Source organism: Bufo bufo, chromosome 2 (genome assembly GCF_905171765.1).
Source record: "Bufo bufo chromosome 2, aBufBuf1.1, whole genome shotgun sequence".
Taxonomy (NCBI): domain Eukaryota; kingdom Metazoa; phylum Chordata; class Amphibia; order Anura; family Bufonidae; genus Bufo; species Bufo bufo.
Window position 1 is genome coordinate 17,731,000 of NC_053390.1, and position 24,479 is coordinate 17,755,478.

General features: G+C 45.2%; 1 protein-coding gene across 1 annotated transcript in view; it reads right to left on the bottom strand.

Annotated features, from left to right (window-relative positions):
• Nucleotides 1–7,808: 7,808 nt before the first annotated feature.
• The window catches only part of LOC120992081 (zinc finger protein 271-like), a 54,870-nt gene continuing 38,199 nt past the window's right edge, over nt 7,809–24,479 (bottom strand). Inside the window, exon 6 of the mRNA XM_040420832.1 lies at nt 7,809–8,943. Coding sequence (XP_040276766.1) covers nt 7,983–8,943 — 961 coding nt within the window. The 3' untranslated portion in view covers nt 7,809–7,982. The remainder of the gene's footprint in view (nt 8,944–24,479) is intronic.

Below are 24,479 nucleotides of genomic sequence, written 5' to 3' on the forward strand. Positions count from 1 at the left end.
GAATTATGAATCACATCAGATTCTACCACAATCAACTTAATATCCTTACAGTGGCCTGGGTTCTGACCCGGCCCAATTTGCTTTATGATGTTGAGCTGGGACCTGGAGTTGCCCCTAAAAAAGGCTCAGGCTGTTTTCCTGGAGATACCAACTTTCTCACAATGTCACTCAACTGGGCCACTTGTTCTGCCAGCTGATCAAACCTGTTTGGTCTGGGCACATTTTGGCTTTGCTGGGCACCCTGGTTATCGGTAGGTGACCTACTCCTGGGTGAATTTGAGGATTCCTGCCTATCTTCCCTCTGTTGTCTGGGTCTATTATCCCAGCGCCTGTAACTCTGATAATTCCTATTGTTATAGGGCCCGTATCCTTGGGGGCCCCTATTGTAATAGGGACGGTAGTTAGACCTCCCATTACCTGAATTATTCCCATCTGATCCATTAGTATTTTGGGGTCTGGTCTGTTTGGGCGGTCCTACCTGTTGTTGCTGGGCTTGTTGAGCAGGTCCTGTAGACTGAGGGAACCTTCGTGGCTGGCTTTCAAATCCCAAGCTAGGGTTTACCTTAGCTTCAGCTACCTTTTGCTCTGGGGATTTTTTAAACCTTCTCTCCTCTATTGCATGGCACTCACTGATATTATACAGCGTGGTGGCAGCCGTCACCAACCAATCCAAGGGGGCATCAATATCCAGATCATTGGCTAAGTTAAATTTGATCTGGGTTGGCATAGCGTCATAGAATAACTGTTTGAATTCTTCAGATTCCCATTTTGGGGATCTATATGCCAACCCATAGGCATTTTTGAGGACAGAGAGGAATTCACGGGGACTCTGATTGGGTCTACAAGTAAGGCTATATATATCCCGTTTTGCAGCAGTGGTGGTTCGGTACGGTCAGAATTCCAATTTAACCTCATGCAAAACACTTGGCCAATCTTGAATGCCTCTCTCCCCAAACGAGGTAAAGTAATGACGATACTTATCATCAAATGCCCATGGAAGGAATCTGATCCTGTCAGCATCAGAGTATAATTTTAAAGAATCCATAGTGGATTCATACAGTTCCAAGTGATTGGCTATCTGAGAAGAACCTTTCTTGGAAAATTTGGATACTGTAGTATTCAAAAACTTAATTATGGGGATCAGAGGAGCTCTGATCCTTATCTGAATATTGTGAATTTTTATTCCTAGAAACCACCTCAGCATATGTTGGTCGCCTGTGATCCTGTGGCAAGGAATAAGTCACATGCTTCCCCACACCACTGTCAAACTCACATGCACTTTCACAACTTTCATGAGACTTATACGGCACAGGTGATTTAACCCTAACATCTCTTCTCAGGGGAACATGTGGAGAGGAACTTCTAGGGGCTTCCATGTTATTGGCATCTAGTAAGGCGGTTGCAGTTTGGAATGCCCGACTCAATTGGGTGAATGCCTCCCGTGTAATCATGCCAACACTTTCAGGTTGCTGAGTATCTTGGATGGGGTCTGCTTTAAGAGCATGTGATGGCATGTCTGGATAGTGGGGAGTAAGACATGGAGGGTCAGGATATCCCACAGCGTTAGATGGATCCCTTTCAGCATTGACTATATTATGGGCTGATCCATCTGTCTGTTTAATTTTGGAATACTGGAGATATAAATCCTCTAAATCACTTTTTGCCTTTTGGTATGCATCATGGCTGTGACTAAGGTTGTACTCTAAGTCTTTGATCTTCGCTTCTGCGGATTGTAGTTCTGATTCTGTCTTGAATACATATTTTTTTGTAGCCATTATAGATTCATACCTATCTTTGGAAAGGGTACTGACCGCCAACAATGCATACAAAACAGGTGGCAATGCACATAAGAGGTGTTGGTCCCTCTTGGTATTATCAGTTGCCAAATCCATATATGTCAGGTATCCATCAACCATGCCACCTAACTTCCATATATCTCCACGTTCTTCATAGGCTCTTGCCTGCAGCTCATTAGTCCATTCATCTACATTTTTATCTAACTTCAAACGGGAATAAACATATTTGATAACCTTAGGGATTATCTTTCCTGGGTCAGATGGACTATCTGCTAAAACCTGCTAAAACCTGGCCATTATCTGGGTCGCTGCCTGTTACACTCATGATTTTGATCAATAATCAATAACAACAACAATTTGACTTGCCAATAAGGATTAAGGAATATTTTGCACAATAATTGCACAAATTGGTTATAGAAATATCTCAATCAATCTCGGTGGGACCCTTATGCTCAATCAAAGAATATGGCAGTAAGAGACACCTTATAAATACGCCCGTTGGCCTAACTACGGATAGTAAAATCCGATCAGAGATTCCACTCTGATAGTAATATTACAGGAATTCTAATGATGTGCACGTTCATTAGAATTTCCCATAAAATTATTGTTTTAACACTAATCGACCCACTAATAATGGGGTCTCAACTATATGCCAATTGGAGCGATTTATAATTACTGCAAATGAAATAGATCATACATTACCCCTGGCTTTGGGATAAAGAGCTTTTAGAATGGACCCAGCTTTCCAAGATTTAGATATGTCCCATCCTGTGGTACGTTCCTGACGTGTGAAGTGATGCTGATGAATGAATCCTTGTGAAGTGTTTGTGAAGTCCTTGTGAAGTTTTTGTGAAGTTTTTCTTTTGTGAAGTTTGTGAAGTGTGTCCTGATCTCCCAAAACTGGATCAGATATTCCAATCCTTATCTATGCCCATCCCCTCTTGGATTAGGGATTTCCAATTAGATAAGGTGGGTGTGATGTATGTTAAACATGGGGATGATGTCATTTAATTGACATTCCTTAGAAACTTCTGCCCATCTACCACTTGATGGCACTGTTGTATCATATAACAATTTTGAATATTTTAAGAACTAACACATATATAGATTGTTTTATTACTACTTAAACTTTGACCTTTCCCACCTTAAATCAATTAGGAGGGACTCTTTCTGACACTTTGCTCAGACTGACTGGCGGTATCAGAAGTTTCCCTAATCCCTGAATTTATGGGGCAGATAGGAGTAAAACGTTTTCCTGGATTGTGTATCTTAACTGTCTCAGCGATTGAGTGATGATGTTTGAAATAACATCAGCTCCTCCAAAATAAACCCTATTTAAGAAATTTAACTTAAACACTTTCTATATCCCCTAGAATATACCCTCTCATTGAGATACAGACACATAAAGATACATTAATAATATTTGGTTATAATACATCAATATTGCATAGTATATATGAATCATTAACAAGTTCAAACGCTAAATAAATGCACACAGGAATATATATATATCTATATGGGAATATATGAATAGATATCTGTTCCACACCAGGTGTGTTTTATGGATGTCTCTTATCAGATCACGGTTCAGCCATGAAACACCCATTGTTCCTCAGACAGACAAGTTTAGAGAAACCAGTGTAGATAAATCCATGTCTCTAAACAATAATAAAAGTATAGTCTTCTCTATATATTCACTTTTAACACATTGAACTTGCCATGAACCCATCTTGGTTTTTTCCAGGTTCATGCTGATCACATGCTGTTAAAGGCAATGATCATCCATATTGAATATAATATCATCAGATACATTGTACACTTATGAAAATGCACAACAATAGTTCTAGTTCCATACGTTGGCGGTACCATGAACTTTACCAGACACTGACAGGCTGAAGGATTAGCCCACCGTCTGCTCAACATACGTGTGCAGGGTTGGTACAGCCGTTTTTTGGAAGTAATGACAGCTTGGGACTCTCCACCTCAGATTGGCACAAGCCATCAGTCCTCTGAAAGGTGCAGAGTCAACTACATGGAAAGGGAGGGATTGTAGTACCAGCAACTTGGCCAGGAGCACTTTCAGCTTCTGCGCTATTGGATGAGTGCACGCATACTGTTGTTTTTTTTGCAATCGCCTCTGTGATCGATTACTGATGAAATAAATGATGTGAGGAGCAGGAGCATCACGACTAGTAGATGATGGGAAGGAAACAGAGCTCCCTTCTGCTAAAGTTGGTGAAGCCTTGACTGCAGGAAAAGGGGTGCGGGCTGATAGGAGATGCCTCAGGCTACACCACATTAGTCCCATGGTTTTCCCAGGCCACTTTATGGTGATTCTCCATGTGTTGATGCAGGGGTGTGGTGCCAACATTGGCAGCATGCCTAACTCCTCGCAACACCTGCACCCATGCAACTCTCATTGTCGCTACTTGCCTGCCTACAGGAGGAAGCAGCGGATCTCTCCTCAAAATCCTGGCTGGGCAGTAGCTGCTGACTGTGCTCAATAAGTTTGTCCTCGCTGGAAAGCAGAGCACAGCCAGCAGCATACAAAACTTCCTGAGCAGAAGGATATAAAAAGAAAGAGGTAGGTTCAGGACAGGTGGGGGCACAGAGGTTGTTCCAGGGCCATGCCAACTGCTGAGGAGAGGTAAGTGAATGGAGAGGCAGGGCAATGCTGGGAGTTGTAGTTATTTAACTGGGACTGTATATTAGGGCTGAAGGGAGGGATGTTATTGACATGGAACTGTGTGAGGTGGCTGGGGGGAGGGAGTGATGCTATTTACATAGGACTGAATATTGGAGGGGGCTGGTGCAGGGTGATGTTATTTACATGGTACTGTATGTTGATGGCGGCTGTGGGAGGGAGTGATGTTATTTACATGGGACTGAATATTACAGGGGTCTAAAGGGAGGGAGTGATGCTATTTACATGGGATTGAATGTTTAGGGGGAGATGTTATTTACATGGGACTGTATGTTAAAAGTGGATGGTGGGGAGGAATTATGTTATTTACATGGGACTGAATGTTGAGGGGGTAATGTTTACAAGGGATTGTGCGTTGGAGGCGGCTGGGGAGGAGGTGATGTTATTTACATGGGACTGTATTTTGGAGGGGGCTGGAGAAATGGTGTGATGTTATTTACATGGGACTGTATGGTGGAGGGGGGAATATAACTGCAGGGGGCACTGCAAATCCAGGGGACATTATAGGCGGTTTTATTACTACTGGGGGCTCTATAGGAGGGACTTATAGATCCGCCTTATTTCTACTAAGAGCACTATGGGGGCCTTATTGCTACTGAGGGGTCTGTAGATAGCTTCATTACCACTAGGGAAAAATAGGGGGCCTTATTTCTACTGGGGGCTCTGTGAGGGTATTATTAATACTGGTGGGCTCTTCTACTAATGGGGGCATTCTTGGGGAGCGTTATCACTGTAGGGAGCAGTATTACTAATAAGGGCATCCTAGAAGGGAGTTATTATTGGTGGGACTATGAGGAGCACTATTACTATGGGGGGGGGGGGAAGTAATGTTTCTTCAGGATATTATTTAGGGGTATTGGGGAGCACAGCGAGCAGCAGGATAACACTGTGAGGACTCCAGTTGGGGGATGATGACAGAAAAGTGATGAAGCTAAGATGTCTGTGTGTCACACTCTGCAGAGACTCGCGGCTGAAAGAAGTTGTACGGACCAAATGGAGAAGATGATGACAGAGAAGATCTACATCAGAGGAGACGTCACCTGGAGGCCCTGGATGTGATAGGTATGTGCTGCTGTATTCAGCAAAATGCAGTGGGGGGAAGAGGGGCAACATTTATTGGGGCTTGGGCCCCGGATCTTTTGAGACCCTAGCAACGCCCCTGCCAGCAGCCATGTTGGTAGTAATTGATTTATGAATTGGTTTAAGACTGCATAGAGTGAGTCAAGCTGTCTGCCTCGTACCTGGGAAACAGACAAACTGCTCCCCGGGAGATAGTTAGCACAGAGATGCTAACGATGATGGGCCCGTTTGCTAATCACACTTCAGGACAGGGGACAGCAGACTCTCTGGCCCCTTTTTCCAGCAGGTGGGTTCCTAATGAGAGAATTAACAATAATTTTTAGTCCTTCATAACTTGTTAAGGAGGGGGCGGATGTCTCCAGAATCCAGCTCATCACCTCTCGTATGATGGGGCATTGCATGGACACCAGACATGGTGTATCAACTCGCCTTCATCTTCCTAAAAGAAGGATATCACCTTCCGAGCGTCCTGGACGTGTCTCGTTTGATATGCTAAGACTCGGAACGGTGAGATGAGAACCCAGGGCCCTCTCATGAAGGAAGGACAAACACAGGAGCAGTAAGACACTGCTGGACAGACAAGGAACAGACTAGATCAGAAGCAGTCGGCACTGCCAGGCTATCAGACGCAGTTAGAACACTGCTAGGCTAAACAGAGTGGACACAGAACAGGAACAGAAGAACAGGCAAGGCATGGACAAGGATAACAACATCAATATCATCACAGGACAGGTACGGAGAACAGATAAAGCAACAAAAACAGACCAGTCAGCCCTTGGCCCAGTTCATCCCCACCACCACCTCTGTGAAGAACAAGGCTCACTAGCTCTCCGCCTCTGAGTTTGCCTCTGGTCTGCTGGTGAACTTGGTTCTGTGGTAGTGCTACCACTATTGCTTAACCTGCTTTACTGTCATGTTCTTTTATTACATGTGTAATAAAGTACTCTGTTGGTCCCTGGTCTGTTTTTGTCCGTTTCCTGTTTGCTAGATGTCCCGGAGCTTTGCCTTGGGCCTCGGGCACGTGACACCACTAAAAAGGGGTTTGATAAAGGGCTGAAACTCAACACTCCTAAAAATCCATTTACGGCTATCAATGCCCAATTACAAGGGAAATTTACAGGTCAATCTTTAGTCAGAACATTTTTTTAAAGCTCTTAGAAATCTCAAACCAGTTTTTATCCGTCTTTGCCATCCTGGGATCTTTCAACTGTACTTAAATCCCTTGCCATGCATCCATTTGAGCCTATGGAAGATGCCTCTCTAAAAATGTTGACCTCTAAAACAGTATTTCTAATAGCCATCATATCTGCGAAATCTGTTAGGGAGTTAAAGGCGCTATCCTGTAGAGAACCATACTGCAGAGATCTTGGAGATTGTCTGGTTCTGCGTACCATGCCTGGTTTCATTCCGAAAGTTGCCTCCACTTCTTATTCATCAAGAGATCTCTTTGTCTGTTTATGCCTCTGATTCCATTCACAATGATCAAATAAACTGTCATTTCCTGAATGTCAGAAAAGCTTTTCTTATTTACATCCTAAAGACAGAAACAATTAGGAAGGCAGAAAAATTCTTCCTACAGTTCCAAGGACCTAATAAGGGCAAGAAGGCCAGTAAAGCATCCATTGCAAGTCGGTAAAAAGGTAACCATTGACTACTGCTATGACCTTTGGAATCTGCGGTCTCAATTGCAAGTTAAAGCGCACTCCACCCGGTCCACTTCCTCCTCATTGTCTGAACTGGCTCAGGTGTCTATGAGTCTATGAGATGGATTTGCATACTGGCAATATGGGCCCCGTCTTCAAAGTTCATCAGACACTATTGTCTGGATGTTATAGCAGCAGAAGAGTGCTACAGTTGGCGACTTCAAGTACAGTACCCCCCTTCCAAATAATATTGCTTTTCAAGTCCCATTGTACGCTATGCTACCGCAGGACTATCAGGAAATCCAAAGCTTACTCAATGAAATTTCCTTTTCCTAGAATTCGTAGGTGGTACAAGCTTTCCCTCCCTTAATAAATGTATACAAAATACAAAATACAGGGACTCTTTTGTGTCTTTCTGATACCTCTATAGGTTGTCTCAATTGTTTCAGGGAGGTTGTATTGTATTGTTAATTACTAATTGTTGATAATTAAATGGTTTATTTTAAAATTTTGCTCATGAAAATTAATCAATAAAGATACAAAAAAATGATTGACAATGTGATATACCATGATGGTCACAAAAAAAAAAAAACAACACTTGGATTTTTGGTTGCAGGTCATGTCTTGTCATGTCTAAAAATATCTGTACATTTATCTGTACATTTCCCTCATTCTAAACATGAATTTGTTTTCATTCCTATGTGATTTGTCGCATATCTAACAAGATCTATCTGTAAAACATTCCCCACATTCTAAACATTAATACAGCTTCTGTCCTGTGTGACTTATCGCATGTGTAACAAGATGTGACTTTTCTGTAAAACATTTCCCAGTTTTTAAACATGAATATGGGCTCACTCCTCTATGAATTCTCTCATGTTTAACAAGATTTAAATTCCTTGTAAAACATTTCCCACATTCTGAACATGAATATGGTTTCTCTCCTGTGTGACTTCTCTCATGTCTAACAAAACATGATTTATCTCTAAAAAATTTCCCACATTCTGAACATGAATACGGCTTTTCTCCTGTGTGACTTCTCTTATGTGCAACAAGACATGATTTATCTGAAAAACATTTTCCACATTCTGGACATGAATACGGTTTTTCTCCTGTGTGAATTCTCTGATGTCTAGCAAGATTTGCTTTTTCTAAAAAACATTTTCCACATTCTGAACATGAATACGGCTTTTCTCCTGTGTGCCTTCTCTTATGTGCAACAAGACTTGATATATTTATAAAACATTTCCCACATTCTGGACATGAATATGGTTTCTCTCCTGTGTGAATTCTCTCATGTTTAACAAGATCTGATTTCTGTGTAAATTGTTTGCCACATTCTGAGCACGAATATGGTTTCTCTCCTGTGTGAATTCTCTCATGTTTAACAAGCTCTGATTTCTGTGTAAATTGTTTGCCACATTCTGAACATGAATATGGTTTCTCTCCTGTGTGAATTCTCTCATGTCTAGAAACATCTGATTTATCTGTAAAACATTTTCCACATTCTGAACATGAATATGGCTTCTCTCCTGTGTGATTTCTTTTATGTCTAACTAAATTTGATTTATCAGTAAAATATTTCCCACATTCTGAACACGAATATGGTTTCTCTCCAGTGTGACTTCTCTTATGTGCAACAAGATGAGATTTATTTGTAAAACATTTCCCACATTCTGAACATGAATATGGCTTTTCTCCTGTGTGAATTCTCTCATGTCTAACAAGATTTGATTTATCTGTAAAACATTTCCCACATTCTGAACAGGAGTATGGCTTTTCCCTTGTGTGAAATCCTCTGTCTGTAGAATGACCTGAGATTTTTGTGAACTCTTTAACACAGTGAAACCCTTTATCCCCTTTCTGACCTTTAGTTGTGGTCACAATCTGTGATTGGTCAGGAAAAGGTTCTTGATGATTAAGGGGATTATATAATAGATCTGTACTCTGAAGTCCTGGATGTACATTAAGGTTTTCTCCTGAAGAGCGCTGCATGATATCTTCATCTTCATTATAATTTAGTGATAACATGAAGTTTCCTTCAGAATTCCTACTGGGATTTCCTGTTGATATAAAATTTGTAATATTTTTTTAAACCATACAATACACAAAATACATTATAATATTCCAATTAGGCTGGAAATGGATCTGGTAGGAAGGAGAAATATAAGGGGTCATTTATTAAGACCGACATCTTAATAACCCCTTTAGCTGGTGGTGGATCTGCCGAAGTTATGTAGAGGCGCCAGCCTTTACATAACTTCAGCGTTTCCACCACCGGTCTAAATGTAAACCAGCTTCCTTGCTGTCTTACATTTAGACCATTCTAGGCCTAAAACAGAAATAGAAAATAATGAATGTCCCGCCATGCACCCTTTTTTAGACCTGGTGTGAGCGGGGAAAATCGCAGACTGTGGCACAAATAACTTTTATGCTGCAATCTGGATGTGGATATGACTGACCGCCATGTCCTGCAGGAACAGCCGGCATCAGAGAAGAATCTGATCAGAGATCGCCGTTAGCTGGATAAGGGGAACACTTCATGATGTGTTGGGGACATTTCCAATTAAAGAGAAGCGCAGCAGCCGGTGATCAGATTATCCTCCTGCCCTGAAGGCACCAAAATAGAATCTGGAGTCACTTTCTCCATTTACGATTACATACCTGTAGTGACATGTCCAGGAATGTCGTCCTCCTCCACCTCACTCTTACACGGGGGATCGCCCATCATCCTCTCTTCTTCATCCTCCACTTTAATATCAGTCAGATCTTCCCCCTGATTTGTCATCTGTAACAGTTCAGTACAATACAGCAGACAGGTGGGAAATCTAACAGATCCACATAAGAGACCACCATAATCTATGACCCCACTATGACTGAAGGACCCCCTATATAGATGTGTATAGGGCTCAGCTCCATCTACCTGAGGATTCTCTGGGACCTTCTCCTCTGGACAGTCCTGGGAATACAGAGGACGGGGACATCTCTCTGGTGGATTTCTCCTCCTGGATCCATCTGTGGAAACACAAGCACACAGTGACTGAATACATGGCCTCCTGTAGATCTGTCTATAGATCAGACACTTCTCTCAGCTCATTCACTTTTACGTTTAGTTATCAGGGATAAATAACAAAGTTCATCTCCTCACCACCTGTGCCAAGGTTCCAGCTCATAGCAGGCCACAGTCCCAAATAACCTCTAGTCTGTGAAAGTGAATTGGCCATGTTTGTAGAATGAGGACACGGGTATAAGGCCTCATGCACATGGCCATTGCCCGGCCATGGCCGTATTGTGGCCCACATATGTCGGGTCCGCAATCCTGAAGATGTGGTGCAGAATGGAAGTACGGATCAGAACCCCACAGAACCGCTGTGTTTCTGTCCGTGCCTCCGCACCGGAAAAAAATAGAACATGTTCTATTTTTTTGCGGCGCAGACGGATCACGGACCCATTCATGTTGAATGGCTGTCATTCCTCCATGGTCGCCGCACGGACGTTTCCCATGCATTGGGGACCGCAAATTGCGAACCTCAATGCACAGAACGGCTGCACAACTACCGTGTGCATGAGACCTAAGTGTCAGGACTAGAGGTTTCTTCTTACAGCACCCTACCAACCAGCAAGGTTTCAGGCCATTGTTTTGACACAATGAAACCACTTCTTATGAGGTAAATTTTGAGAGTGAGAACCCAAAGTGAAGACTTTCGTAAATTAGTCAGTGTGCAAGGAAGAAGTAAACCAACTACTCCTAATCTCCTGTCCACCAGGCACCGAGGTGTTGCAGAAAACTCTGCATCTATAGCCCCCTCCAAGTCTCCTTGGGAAGACGATTCCTTTCTTCTTCACTATTTGAGAAGCAGCCCTATAGCCTCTGCTGGGCAACCAGAAACTGACTGGTCACTTCTGCCCAGGACAAAGTGGGTGATAAGCACATCACTTCTGATGGCCGTCAAGCTCTGCCTCCTTCATCTGGAAACTTCCCTACGGTCACCATTTTTGAAAGTACACAGAGACCTTGGTCATTTCAAGCCTCTTATGTAGAAGGATCCCTAAGGGACTGGATTATACATATTGGACACAACATTTGAAATATCTTCCAGCCAAATGGGATTTTCTGTTTTCTCAGAGATCAGAAATATCTGCAGATCTAAAAATATAGTGCCATGACTAAGGACACAGTGTGCATCAGAAACGCGTTGGAAGTGTATTAAGTGGTAAAAGTGGTGGTGAGTCCAAAGATGTACTAACAAAGGAGAAGTTTTTATCACGCTGAACTTATTTAGATATGTAAGCGCATTGAAGCAGAGCAGTGAATCAGTCTGGAACCGGTGAACAGGGTTTTGTTTTGTTTATGGATTGTTGGAAAGGTATTAGAAGTGTCCTCTTCAGAAACAGAAAATTAAAAGGACTTTTCAATTGGTCATGTGTTTAAAAGGGAAAACATTTTTCTGGCCAAAATACATCCCATGGATATCTACCTGCATGTTCCCATGCTGCCCAGCCACAGGAAATTCCCATGTTCATAGTGCACACAAATGCGGGCATTCTTCATCTACCAGTTACTTGTCTGCCCTTCTATGTTTCTTCTGCTCCCAGGCTGTTGCTCGGAGCCAGGTTTCTGAACAGGATCCCTTCTGATGGATCTGCACACAACCATACAGCTGTTACAGGATAATGGCTCCCTGATCAGTTACTAGGGAGCTAGTCCTAACACAGGAGCCAAAATACTTCATGTCTACTTTCTTCAAGACAATATACACACCTTGGAACAGATGCCTCAAGGGCCTACATAAGAAACATTTGGAGATATCCTTCAACTCACCAAGGTCTGAAGTGGTGGCTAAAACCCAAACATCCGTTACGCGACAACTTCCTGATTCCCCAGCCTCAGAAAAGTCCTCACTATGGATGACTTCGCCTGCGACTTGGGTGCACATGTAGTCAGATTGTGGGTCCACAATATGAGTCATAAAAAGGGATCGTCATCCAACCTGAAAAATCCAGGGCTCTCAGGCTAGCCTTAGCTCACTTCCAACCATAGCCTCACAACCACCAAATGCTTCTTCAGTCAAGCTAATTTACCAAATGGTTCATTCGGCTCTGGTAATACTAGAGAGGTAATACTAAGATCCAAATTTGCTCTGTGTGTTGCTCTCACCATGTTCTAGCGTTAGTTTATCGATCAGCTGGGAAGAGAAGCTGGTGTATGTATAGCTTCCATTATTGCTGAGAGTGCTCAGGAAGAGGCTGGAGGAGCAGACAGAAGTCATAGGCATTCTTCCATGATGGTCTTGCATGGTCTGGTTCCTGTTTTTGTGGTCACACTCTAAGGACAGTTACTGAAGCCTGCTCGAAATTTCGTGCCTTCACTTACAGAAGGGTTGTCTTCTTCATCTTTATCTCTACAAGTTACATCTCACTGAGTGGAAGCTGGCAAGCACAACCTGTTATACCTACCTAGTGTTGTCTCAATACCAAATTTTTGATTCGGTTTTGATACAATAAAAAAGTATTGCGATACTTGATACTATTCGATACCACGAGAAAAAAATAAAACACCAAAAAAAAGCTGCGTGCGTTCTGCATTTTATGGAACGTCCGGCCCATAATCGAACAGTCCTATCCTATTTTTTGGGGGGACAAGGTGACAAAAAAAATTGCGAATTGCGCAGTTTTTATTATTATTTTTTTCTGTTACGGCGTTCACCACATATGATTTTTTTTTATATTTTAATAGCTTGGACTTTTCTGACGTGGCGATATAGGATATGTTTATTTATTCATTTTTTATACATAAAATTGGGAAAGGGGTGATTTATACTTAATATTTTGGTGGGGTTTTTTTTTTTAACTTTATATTTCATAACTATTTCTTCCTTAGGGGCTACAACCTGGGATTTTTTAATCCCTTGTCCTATTCACCCTAGTAGAGCTCTATTAGGGTGAATAGGACTTCGCACTCTCCCTGCTGCCCTTTGTATAGTACACATAGCAGCAGGGAGCTTACCATGGCAGCCAGGGCTTCAGTAGCATCCTGGTTGCCATGGTAACCGATCGGAGGCCCAGGATTACACTGCTGGGGCTTCAATCAGAAGCTGCCACTGCGCCACCAATGAAAAGGAGGGGAGGGGACCCTGCGGCCACTGCCACCAATGATTTTAATACTGGGGGGTGGAAGGGAGGGCGCACTGCGCCACTAATAATTATTAACGTTTAATACAGGAGGCGGGTGTCGGCGCCCCTGCCTCTGACAGGGAGCTGCGATCAGCGGTAGTTAACCCTTCAGGTGCGGCACCTGAGTGTTTAACTGCCGCTGATCGCACCTTCCTGTCATAGAGGCTGTGAGCGGCTATGTGATCGTCACACAGAATTCTATTTAGGGTTTTTAGAGTACAAGGGAATGAATACAAATGTATGCCACACTTGCCAGATTTTAATTTATTGAGAATTTGTTTTCACTTAACACATACTTGCAACTGGTGCTCCTCCATTACATGTCACTGCATACACGTGTATACACTGCACATGACGGCTCTTACTTTGTGATATAAGAGGCTGGTGCTCCTCCATTACATGTCACTGCACACACGTGTATACACTGCACATGACGGATCTTACCCTGTGATATAAGAGGCTGGTGCTCCTCCATTACATGTCACTGCACACACGTGTATACACTGCACATGACGGCTCTTACCTTGTGATATAAGAGGCTGGTGCTCCTCCATTACATGTCACTGCACACACGTGTATACACTGCACATGACGGCTCTTACCTTGTGATATAAGAGGCTGGTGCTCCTCCATTACATGTCACTGCACACACGTGTATACACTGCACATGACGGCTCTTACTTTGTGATATAAGAGGCTGGTGCTCCTCCATTACATGTCACTGCACACACGTGTATACACTGCACATGACGGATCTTACCCTGTGATATAAGAGGCTGGTGCTCCTCCATTACATGTCACTGCACACACGTGTATACACTGCACATGACGGCTCTTACCTTGTGATATAAGAGGCTGGTGCTCCTCCATTACATGTCACTGCACACACGTGTATACACTGCACATGACGGCTCTTACTTTGTGATATAAGAGGCTGGTGCTCCTCCATTACATGTCACTGCACACACGTGTATACACTGCACATGACGGCTCTTACCTTGTGATATAAGAGGCTGGTGCTCCTCCATTACATGTCACTGCACACACATGTATACACTGCACATGACGGCTCTTACCTTGTGATATAAGAGGCCGGTGCTCCTCCATTACATGTCACTGCACACACGTGTACACACTGCACATGACAGATCTTACCTTGTGATATAAGAGGCTGGTGCTCCTCCATTACATGTCACTGCACACACGTGTATACACTGCACATGACGGCTCTTACCTTGTGATATAAGAGGCCGGTGCTCCTCCATTACATGTCACTGCACACACGTGTATACACTGCACATGACGGCTCTTACCTTGTGATATAAGAGGCTGGTGCTCCTCCATTACATGTCACTGCACACACGTGTATACACTGCACATGACGGCTCTTACCCTGTGATATAAGAGGCTGGTGCTCCTCCATCATGGCCTCCTTGTACAGGTCCTTGTGTCCTTCTATATACTCCCACTCCTCCATGGAGAAATAGACAGTGACGTCCTGACACCTTATAGGAACCTGACAACACAATGACACCGTCATCACCCAGACCCCTCCAGTGCTGTTACTGGAGAATTTCCCAGCATTCCCAGCAGTGTCACCTCTCCAGTCAGCAGCTCCATCATCTTGTGGGTGAGTTCTAGGATCTTCTGCTCATGTATCAGGGGGTGAGGGGGAGGCTCTGTGATGGGGGGAGGGGTCCTGCTCCGCCCTCCTGACTCCTGGAGATGGATGATGGGAGTCACACAGTCCCCCGATGTCTTCTTCACTATTGTGTACTCCTGTGGATGGAGAGAGACACTTAGGGAATAAACCCTTCAGGGGCCATGTGCTCTCCTCCGGCCCTCTCCTCCTGGTACAAAGTGCCTACTTACCTCCTCATGGCTCCTACAACATGACTATAGGTCACTGGTCACATGACACATCACTCACCATATTGGGGGCTGATCTTCAGGTTCTCCATCACTTGGAAGGTCTGGAGGCCGTTCTCCAGGACCCTGGACTCTTCCTATCACTTCCTATGATGGATTCTCCTTCCCGATGTCTGACTTGTTACAGAATACAATACAGAGGAGAGAAATCTAGAAAAGTTTACCTCTCCGCTCAGCAGGGAGATGATCTCCAAGGTGAGGTCTAATATTCTTCTGCTGATCTCCTTCCTGTCCATCCTTGGTGGTCATTCAGGAGAAGAGGAGAGAACTGGAGGAGCTGGAGGCTTCTAGTACTGCAGGCGCCTTTATGAGAAGAGGAGAGGAAATCATCCAGGGGACAAGACCAGATGTCACCTCCAGAACCGCACTTCCTGAGCCTGGAGGGGCCCCGCTTCTCAGAGCCATGGGCGTAGGAAGCGGGGGGGACGGGGGGGACGGATCCCCCCCAGGAAATAATGCGGGGGGGACAGATTTGGTTAAATCCCCCCCAGGCTTCAGGGTTGCCACCCGTCCGAGACTCCGATCGCATATTTAAAGCTGTCAGTCACTTACTTCTGCGGTGGCCGGGTGATCAGCTGAGCTGCGCTCCCGAGCCTCCCCCTCCTCCCTCCTCCCTCCTCCCTCCTCCTCACAGTCAGTGATGCGGCTGCCAGCGCAGTGGTTCACTCACTGTTCAGTCTCCGGTCTCCTCGCTCCTCCTCTGCCTCCCAGTCCCTCCCTCCTTCTCTCTGATAAGGAAGTCAGGTCCACAGGAAGTGACATCAGAGAGAGAGGCAGGGAGGGAGAATTGAAATCATTCTTCTTCTCCAGACTCCAGTCCAGCTCCAGCAGCCTGCCCAAGTAGTGCCCACTGTGCCCTGCCTGCAGAGTGGCCAAGACAGTCCTGACACCTGTCCTAGATAGGCACTTCTAAAAAGGTATATAAAACATTTGAAGTGTGTAAATGTAACAGTGTTTAAAGAGCTTCTACCACCAGAAATACCGTTATGTAGCTGACTGATATAGCGATGCGCCCATGTCAGCACTACATAACAGTGTATTTCTAACGTTAGTCCCTGCAGCCGTTTTTGCTAAAAAAGCACTTTTATAATATGCTAATGAGCCTCTAGGTGCTATGTGGGCGTAAAATCAGCACCTAGAGGCTCCGTCCACTCGCCTATTATCCCACTCAGGTCCCCTGTTCTGCCCGCCCCGCTCCTCTTGATTGATGGCACGGTCCGCCGCAGCGTTGACAAAATCCCGCGCCTGCGCCGGTCACTTCTGTCTTCGGCGCAGTGAGTGAAGGCCGCTCTCCTGATGCCGGCTTCCTCACTGTGACGTAGTCAGCGCAGGCGCAGTGAGGAATCCGGCACCAGGATCGCATCATTCACTCACTGCGCCGAAGACAGAAGTGAACGGCTCAGGCGCGGGATTTCGGCAGCGATGCGGCGGACCGTGCCATCAATCAAGAGGAGCGGGGCGGGCAGAACACTGGACCTGGGCGGGATAATGGGCGAGTGGACGGAGCCTCTAGGTGCTGATTTTACGCCCACATAGCACCTAGAGGCTCATTAGCATATAATAAAAGTGCTTTTTTAGCAAAAATGTCTGCAGGGACTAATGTTAGAAATACACTGTTATGTAGTGCGGACATTAGCGCATCGCTATATCAGTCAGCTACATAACGGTATTTCTGGTGGTAGAAACCCTTTAAACAGGTATCTGAATCATCAGAAAAAACGTTATGTTATGTAGCTGACTGATATAGCGATGGGCTGATGTCAGCAGTACATAACAGTTGTATAGTAAGGACCAGCACTCGCTCTAATAGTAATTTCAAGTAGATTTAATGGTCACATACAAGTGATAAGTGACGCCTTTCGGCTACTGTGAGCCTTTGTCAAACGTAATGGATACAAGTTGCAAACAATTTAAATAGCCCTCGGTGGAGCCGGAAATGACATCAGGTTACCATGACAACGTTGTAAACAGAGGACACAACAATGCAGAAATGGTGATTAAACAAGTGGATGAACAGATAACTATCATTGCTTAACAGGGCACCATGCTTTGCAGTGCTACATTCTATTGATCATCATAATATTATTATAGTATAATGTTCCATACTGGATGCTAGAAACTGTACCAAACTTATACAGAAGAAAAAAGGAAAAAAAGAACATAATTAATTCTCAGTGCACCATGCTTTACAGTGCCACATTTTGCTAAACCTTATATAATGATGTAAAATACTGAATGCAGAAGTGCTACAATTTTGCGTGGTAAACTTACGCCCTGATCAAGCACTAAATGACATGGATTGGAGTCAAGTTCTCTGTGAAAGAAAGAAAGAAAGAGGGAACATGTTGAAAGGGTTACTGCACACTGTGGCTTACAGAAAACTATTTAAATCATAATCACGATTTAACCCCTTAGGTTCTAGGGTTTGGAGGCGATGAATCCAAAAGGTTTCTCTTTTTTTGAGCATCTTACACCCGTCTCCTCCTCTCCGGGGCAGTGACACGCGCTCTATTATCTGGAAGCACAGCTGGGAGATGGCATGTCGGTGTTTCTCAAAATGATACGGAATGGGAAGTAACAGATTTTTCTTTCTAATGGTAGATTTATGTTTGCAGAAACGGTCTTTCATCCTCATGGAGGTCTCACCGACATACACAAGTCCACAGGGACACTTCAAGAGATAGACCACGAAATTGCTATTACAGGTAAAGAAGCCATTTATTTTACATGTTTCCCCTGTGTACGGGTGGGTGAAGTGTTCTCCTTTAATGACACTAGAGCAGTGTATACATTGAAGGCATGGATATGTCCCATTCTTGGGTGTTGAGAGCGTGGCCTGGCGTAGAGGGTGTCTGTCACTACCTACATCAGCCCTGACTAGGATGTCTCGAATATTTTTGCACCTTTTGTAGCATATCATAGGTGGAGATTGAGATTCCGTGACATTGGGGTAAGCTCTGCTGAGAATACTCCAATGTTTGTTGAGGTCAGTCCTGCATTTATTGATCCAAGGGTCGGTATTTCACCACAAAGGGAACTCGTGGCTGTTTATCACTAGTAGTGGAGCTGTCTTTAGGCGGTTTCGCCTGTTGTGTATTTAATAGGTCTTGCGGATAACCTCTGTTACAAAATTTATCTAGCATTTCTTCCTGACGCGCTGTTTTCATATTGGTGTCAGACACTATCCTATTTGCGTGTGGCGGGGCGACATTCGAACCCTCGAACAATTCAGGCAGTACATCAACTCTGTCTGGAAGGAACTGCAGTTCACCGTGCACTCAGATGGGTCTAGAATCTATTTCCTGGACACATGGGTTATAAAGGATGAGAAGGGGCAGATACACACAGACCTGTACACCAAGAATACTGACCGCACCAGTCTGCCGCACTTCACCAGTAACCGTCCTCCTGCAGTCAACAAATCACTCCCCCATTCACAACTCCAGAGAGTGAACAGGATAGTGTCCGACACCGACATGAGAACGGCGCGTCAGGAAGAAATGATAGATAAATTCCGTAACAGAGGTTATCCGCAAGACCTATTAAATACACAACAGGCGAAACCACCTAAAGACAGCACCACTACTAGTGATAAACAGCCACGAGTTCCCTTTGTGGTGAAATACCGACCCTTGGATCAATAAATGCAGGACTGACCTCAACAAACATTGGAGTATTCTCAGCAGAGCCTACCCCAATGTTACGGAATTTCAATCTCCACCTATGATATGCTACCAAAGGTGTAAAAATATTCGAGACATCCTAGTCAGGGCTGATGTAGGTAGCGACAGACACCCTCTACGCCAGGCCGCCCTCTCAACACCCAAGAATGGGACATATCCATGCCTTCAATGTATACACTGCTCTAGTGCTATTAAAGGAGAACACTTCACCCACCCGTACACAGGGGAAAAGTTTAAAATAAATGGCTTCTTTACCTGTAATAGCAATTTCGTGGTCTATCTCTTGAAGTGTCCCTGTGGACTTGTGTATGTCGGTGAGACCTCCATGAGGATGAAAGACCGTTTCTGCAAACATAAATCTACCATTAGAAAGAAAAATGTACTACTTCCCTTCCCATATCATTTTGAGAAACACCGACATGCCATCTCCCAGCTGTGCTTCCAGATAATAGAGCGCGTGTCACTGCCCCGGAGAGGAGGAGACGGGTGTAAGATGCTCAAAAAAAGAGAAGCCTTTTGGATTCATCGCCTCCAAACCCTAGAACCTAAGGGGTTAAATCGTGATTATGATTTAAATAGTTTTCTGTAAGCCACAGTGTGCAGTAACCCTTTCAACATGTTCCCTCTTTCTTTCTTTAACAGAGAACTTGACTCCAATCCATGTCATTTAGTGCTTGATCAGGGCGTAAGTTTACCACGCAAAATTGTAGCACTTCTGCATTCAGTATTTTACATCATTATATAAGGTTTAGCAAAATGTGGCACTGTAAAGCATGGTGCACTGAGAATTAATTATGTTCTTTTTTTCCTTTTTTCTTCTGTATAAGTTTGGTACAGTTTCTAGCATCCAGTATGGAACATTATACTATAATATTATTATGATGATCAATAGAATGTAGCACTGCAAAGCATGGTGCCCTGTTAAAGCAATGATAGTTATCTGTTCATCCACTTGTTTAATCACCATTTCTGCATTGTTGTGTCCTCTGTTTACAATGTTGTCATGGTAACCTGATGTCATTTCCGGCTCCACCGAGGGCTATTTAAATTGTTTGCAACTTGTATCCATTACGTTTGACAAAGGCTCACAGTAGCCGAAAGGCGTCACTTATCACTTGTATGTGACCATTAAATCTACTTGAAATTACTATTAGAGCGAGTGCTGGTCCTTACTATACAACTATCTGTGGATCTTCTCCGGGACACGCGCATCGCATCACTGAGAGCAAAAGTGCCGCTTGTATCTTCACACACACACACTTAAAATTTAACGATATAAACAACCCGCAGTTTACTGAATAAGAATATACCCGGCGAGCAAAAATGCTGTCCCCCCAGATTAATGGGGGTTCCTACACCCATGCTCAGAGCCCCCACCACATGGATTCCAGGGGCCCCAACATGGAGATCTCTGGTGGCTCCACAGGAGATAAATGTCTGATAGATGCAGGTCCCACCTCTGGGCTGTGCTCAGCTGTGTCCACAACTCCTAGAGAAGAGACTGGAGAGAGCTGAGCTCAGGCCGGGCCCCCGCTCCATTCATTCTCCTCCTGGAGGCAGGGGCCCCTCACCAGGACAGTCAGGGGCCAGAGAATGATGACAACCCCCACTATCCCCACTACTCCTCCCCCCATCATACTAAGCTGAGGAGCGGAGAAGGATTCCTTGTGTGTAATGGAGGAGAATCTCCAGAGGTGACATGTCTGAGCTCTCCACCACACTGTCTCCTCACAGCTCATCTTACCTGCAGGCTGGAGGAATGGCTGATACCAGAGAGAACAAGAGCCCTGACTACCGACCAGGACCTGCCCAGTATCTGCTGCACTGCCGGAGCTGAAGGACCTGGGTGATGTCACTGTCATGTGATCAGTAGAGGGGGCGGGGTCAGCTTTAGAGAGGAGATAAGATGGAGGAAGAGCTGTAGTTGTGGTCATGTGACATGAGAGGGATGATCCTTGCATGGAGAAGGTGTTTATGATAGTTTTCTTATAGAACTGGAAAAATGCTGGGAGTTGTAGTTCTCACCTCTGAAATATTGTCTGGACATGCTGGGGGTTGTAGGTCTCTGATATATAACATTCTGGACATGCTGGTGGTTGTAGTTCTCTGATATATAACAGTCTGGACATGCTGGGGGTTGTAGTTCTCTGATATATAACATTCTGGACATGCTGGTGGTTGTAGTTGTCTGATATATAACATTCTGGACATGCTGGGGGTTGTAGTTCTCTGTACATAGTTGTGGTCACCTCTGAAATATTGTCTGGACATGCTAAGGGCTGTAGTTCTCAGGTACTTAACAGTGGACATGCTGGGGGTTGTAGTTCTCTGATATATAACATGCTGGACATGCTGTGGGTTGTAGTTCTCTGAAATATAACAGTCTGGACATGCTGGGGGTTGTAGTTCTCTGTACATAGCTGTGGTCACCTCTCATATGGACGACATAAAAGACTGCAATGTAGTTGTTCCCGCGAGTGCCGGTCTGAAGAGGACCCAGGGTTCATACCAACGCTCCCTCCGTGTAATGGAGCCGCAGACGCCTCAGACGTCTCTGGGCAGCAGATTGTGCAGTGTGAACAGTGATGATTCTGTATGGGGAGGAGTGAGAGCGGCAGCCATTGCTCATCCCTGTACTGTGGAGGGGATCGATGCCTGTAAATGGAGCAGGTGATTATCAGGAGAGGACGCTGCCCTGACGTCCTAACCAGCAGCACTATAAGGGGGTATTCCTGCCCCGTCTACTAGGAGGACAGATGGAAGTTTGTAGTAATACTGGTTTCTGGACCCCGGAAGCTGCTGCTATTGTCCATCTGTTTGCAGTAATTCTCCCCCCTCTGGGCAGCCTGACTTAGTGTCTCTTGGGACACATGTTGGGTTGGAAGCTCTCTACATTTTTAGCGTTCCTCAGATACGTATTAGAAATGAGTGAATTTTTCAAAAATTCTATTCGGACGGTTTGCCAAACTTTTTGAAAAAATTTGGTTCGATCCAAATTTATTTGTGTTGAATCGCTTTTAAAAAAAACACCTATTTCCTGGCTGCAGAGAGCCTGTATAGTGGTGTAGGACACTGTGCCTGTATAGTGGTGCAGAACACTGTGCCTTGCAGTAACACGCATAGGGAGTCTGCTGTGGTAGTGAAATAATACTGTGAGTCCGTATGACATGCAGATGACAGGCGTCGCTCTTAGAATCACTGCACATGTCACTTATTTGGGCAGTCACGGGGCCGAAACTGACCAAATAACTCAAGTATGAACTCAGCCTTACAGGTCGATGTTACCGTCGAGAAAAAGCGCACTCCTTTTACACCCTCGTCAGCTGATTCCACATAGATGTCTACTAGTGTTGAGCGAGCATGCTTGGCCGAACACCAGTTTGACTCGAGCATCGCGATGCAGGAGCATTGGGCCCAGCAGATGATGGGAAGGACAGATAGCTCCCTTCGGCTGAGGTGGTAGAGCCTTGACTGTGTGAAATCGGGTGCGGTGTGCCACCGGGTGATGCAGCAGTTGCTGCAGCAGGCTGGACCACCACATCGGAGCCAATGGTTGTCTCAGGCCACTTTATGGTGATGCTGCATATGTTGACGCAGGGCCGTGATGCCAACATTGGCACCCTGGCCAACCTTCACCTTCTGCCCACATATTCTACATATGGCCATGTTAACCTCCTCCGGCAGCTTTACAAAGAACTGCCACACTGCTGAGTAGCTGATTTTACCCTCTACACTACGCACAGACTGACTGCTACTGCCACTTTCTCCATGAACCCCTGCACCACTACTTCCCAGGCAGGTAGGCTCCTGCGAAGCGGGTGGTCTACCCCAGGCCTGTTTGGCTCACAACCTCCCACTGCTGCCACCCTGCTGACTCCCGACAACGCTACCACCTTGCTGGCTCCGCCGCTGCCTCACGGGCAAGCTGCCACCCTCTTCTCCTGATGATGATGAAGACCCTTCTTCACCCGGCTCCCAAGTGCGATCGGCTTCATCATCGAGTACTGTCTGCACGTCACTGATGTCCTCCTTAACGGTCTCTGGGTCAGGAGCCTGACCGCTCGCAAAACCAGCTCCCACGCCACTCTCCTCATCATTACTTGCCCGCCTAGCGGAGGAAGCGGCGGAAGTCTCCTCCACATCTTGTCTGGCCAGTAGCTGCTGACTGTCCTCTAGTAGCTTGTCCTCGCTGTATAGTGGAGCTGAGCCCACAGCATATAATACTTCTCTGGCTGATGGAACAGAAAAGGACAGAGGCAGGTTGAGGACAGGTGAGGGCACAGGGGCTGCTCCCGGGCAATGCCGACTAATAGAGATGTCCCGAACTATTCGCCGGTGAACAGTTCCCGGCGAACATCGCTTGTTCGCGTTCGCCGCAGCGGGCGAACATATGCGATGTTCGGTCCGCCCCCTATACGTCATCATTGAGCAAACTTTGACCCTAAACCTCACAGTCAGCAGACACATTCCAGCCAATCAGCATACCCTCCCTCCCAGACCCTCCCACCTCCTATAAAAAAGCAAGGACAGCATCCATCTTAGATTCATTCTGAAGCTGCAGTGTTAGAGCAGGGAGAGTGCTGCTGCTGCTGAATTAATAGGGAAAGCGTTAGCTAGGCCAGTGTTCTGTGTCCACTCCAGTCCTCAAAGACTCATCTGCTGTAAGGACAGCGTCCTGACAGCACCCCAAAAAGCCCTTTTTAGGGCTGGTACATCAGTCTGCTTTTATTTATTTTTTCTATATATATATGGCAGTTGCCTGCCCGTGTGTGAGAGGCCACAGGCCCACAGACTGTACTGTGTGCCCACCACTCATATAGGGTGGCACAGTACCTTGCAGATAAAAAAAAGTCATTTTATTTTTTCTCTGTAATATAATTGCAGTTGCCTGCCAGTGAGTGTCAGGCCCACTGACTGTACTGTGCCCACTGCCCACCACTCATATAGGGTGGCACAGTACCTTGCAGATAAAAGTCATTTAATGACCTTCAATAAGATCAGTGAGGACGAGGAACAGGACATGAGTAGCTCGGCATCCAACCTTGTGCAAATGGGGTCTTTCATGCTGTCATGCCTGTTGAGGGACCCTCGTATAAAAAGGCTGAAGGAGAACGACCTGTACTGGGTGGCCACGGTACTAGACCCCCGGTATAAGCAGAAAGTGGCTGAAATGTTACCGAAAGTCGGAAAGGATGCAGCAGTTCCAAAACAGTATGCTTTACACAGCGTATAAGAGTGATGTCACAGCACAACGGGAATCTAACAGTGGAAGAGGTGAAAGTAATCCTCCTCCTACCACGACCACGCCGGCAAGGACAGGACACTTTACAGACGTGTTGTTGATGGAGGACATGTGGAGCTTTTTAAGTCCTATGCATCACCACAGCCCTTCGGGGTCCACCCTCAGAGAACGACTCGACCGACAGGTAGCAGACTACCTCGCCTTAACTGCAGATATCGACACTCTGAG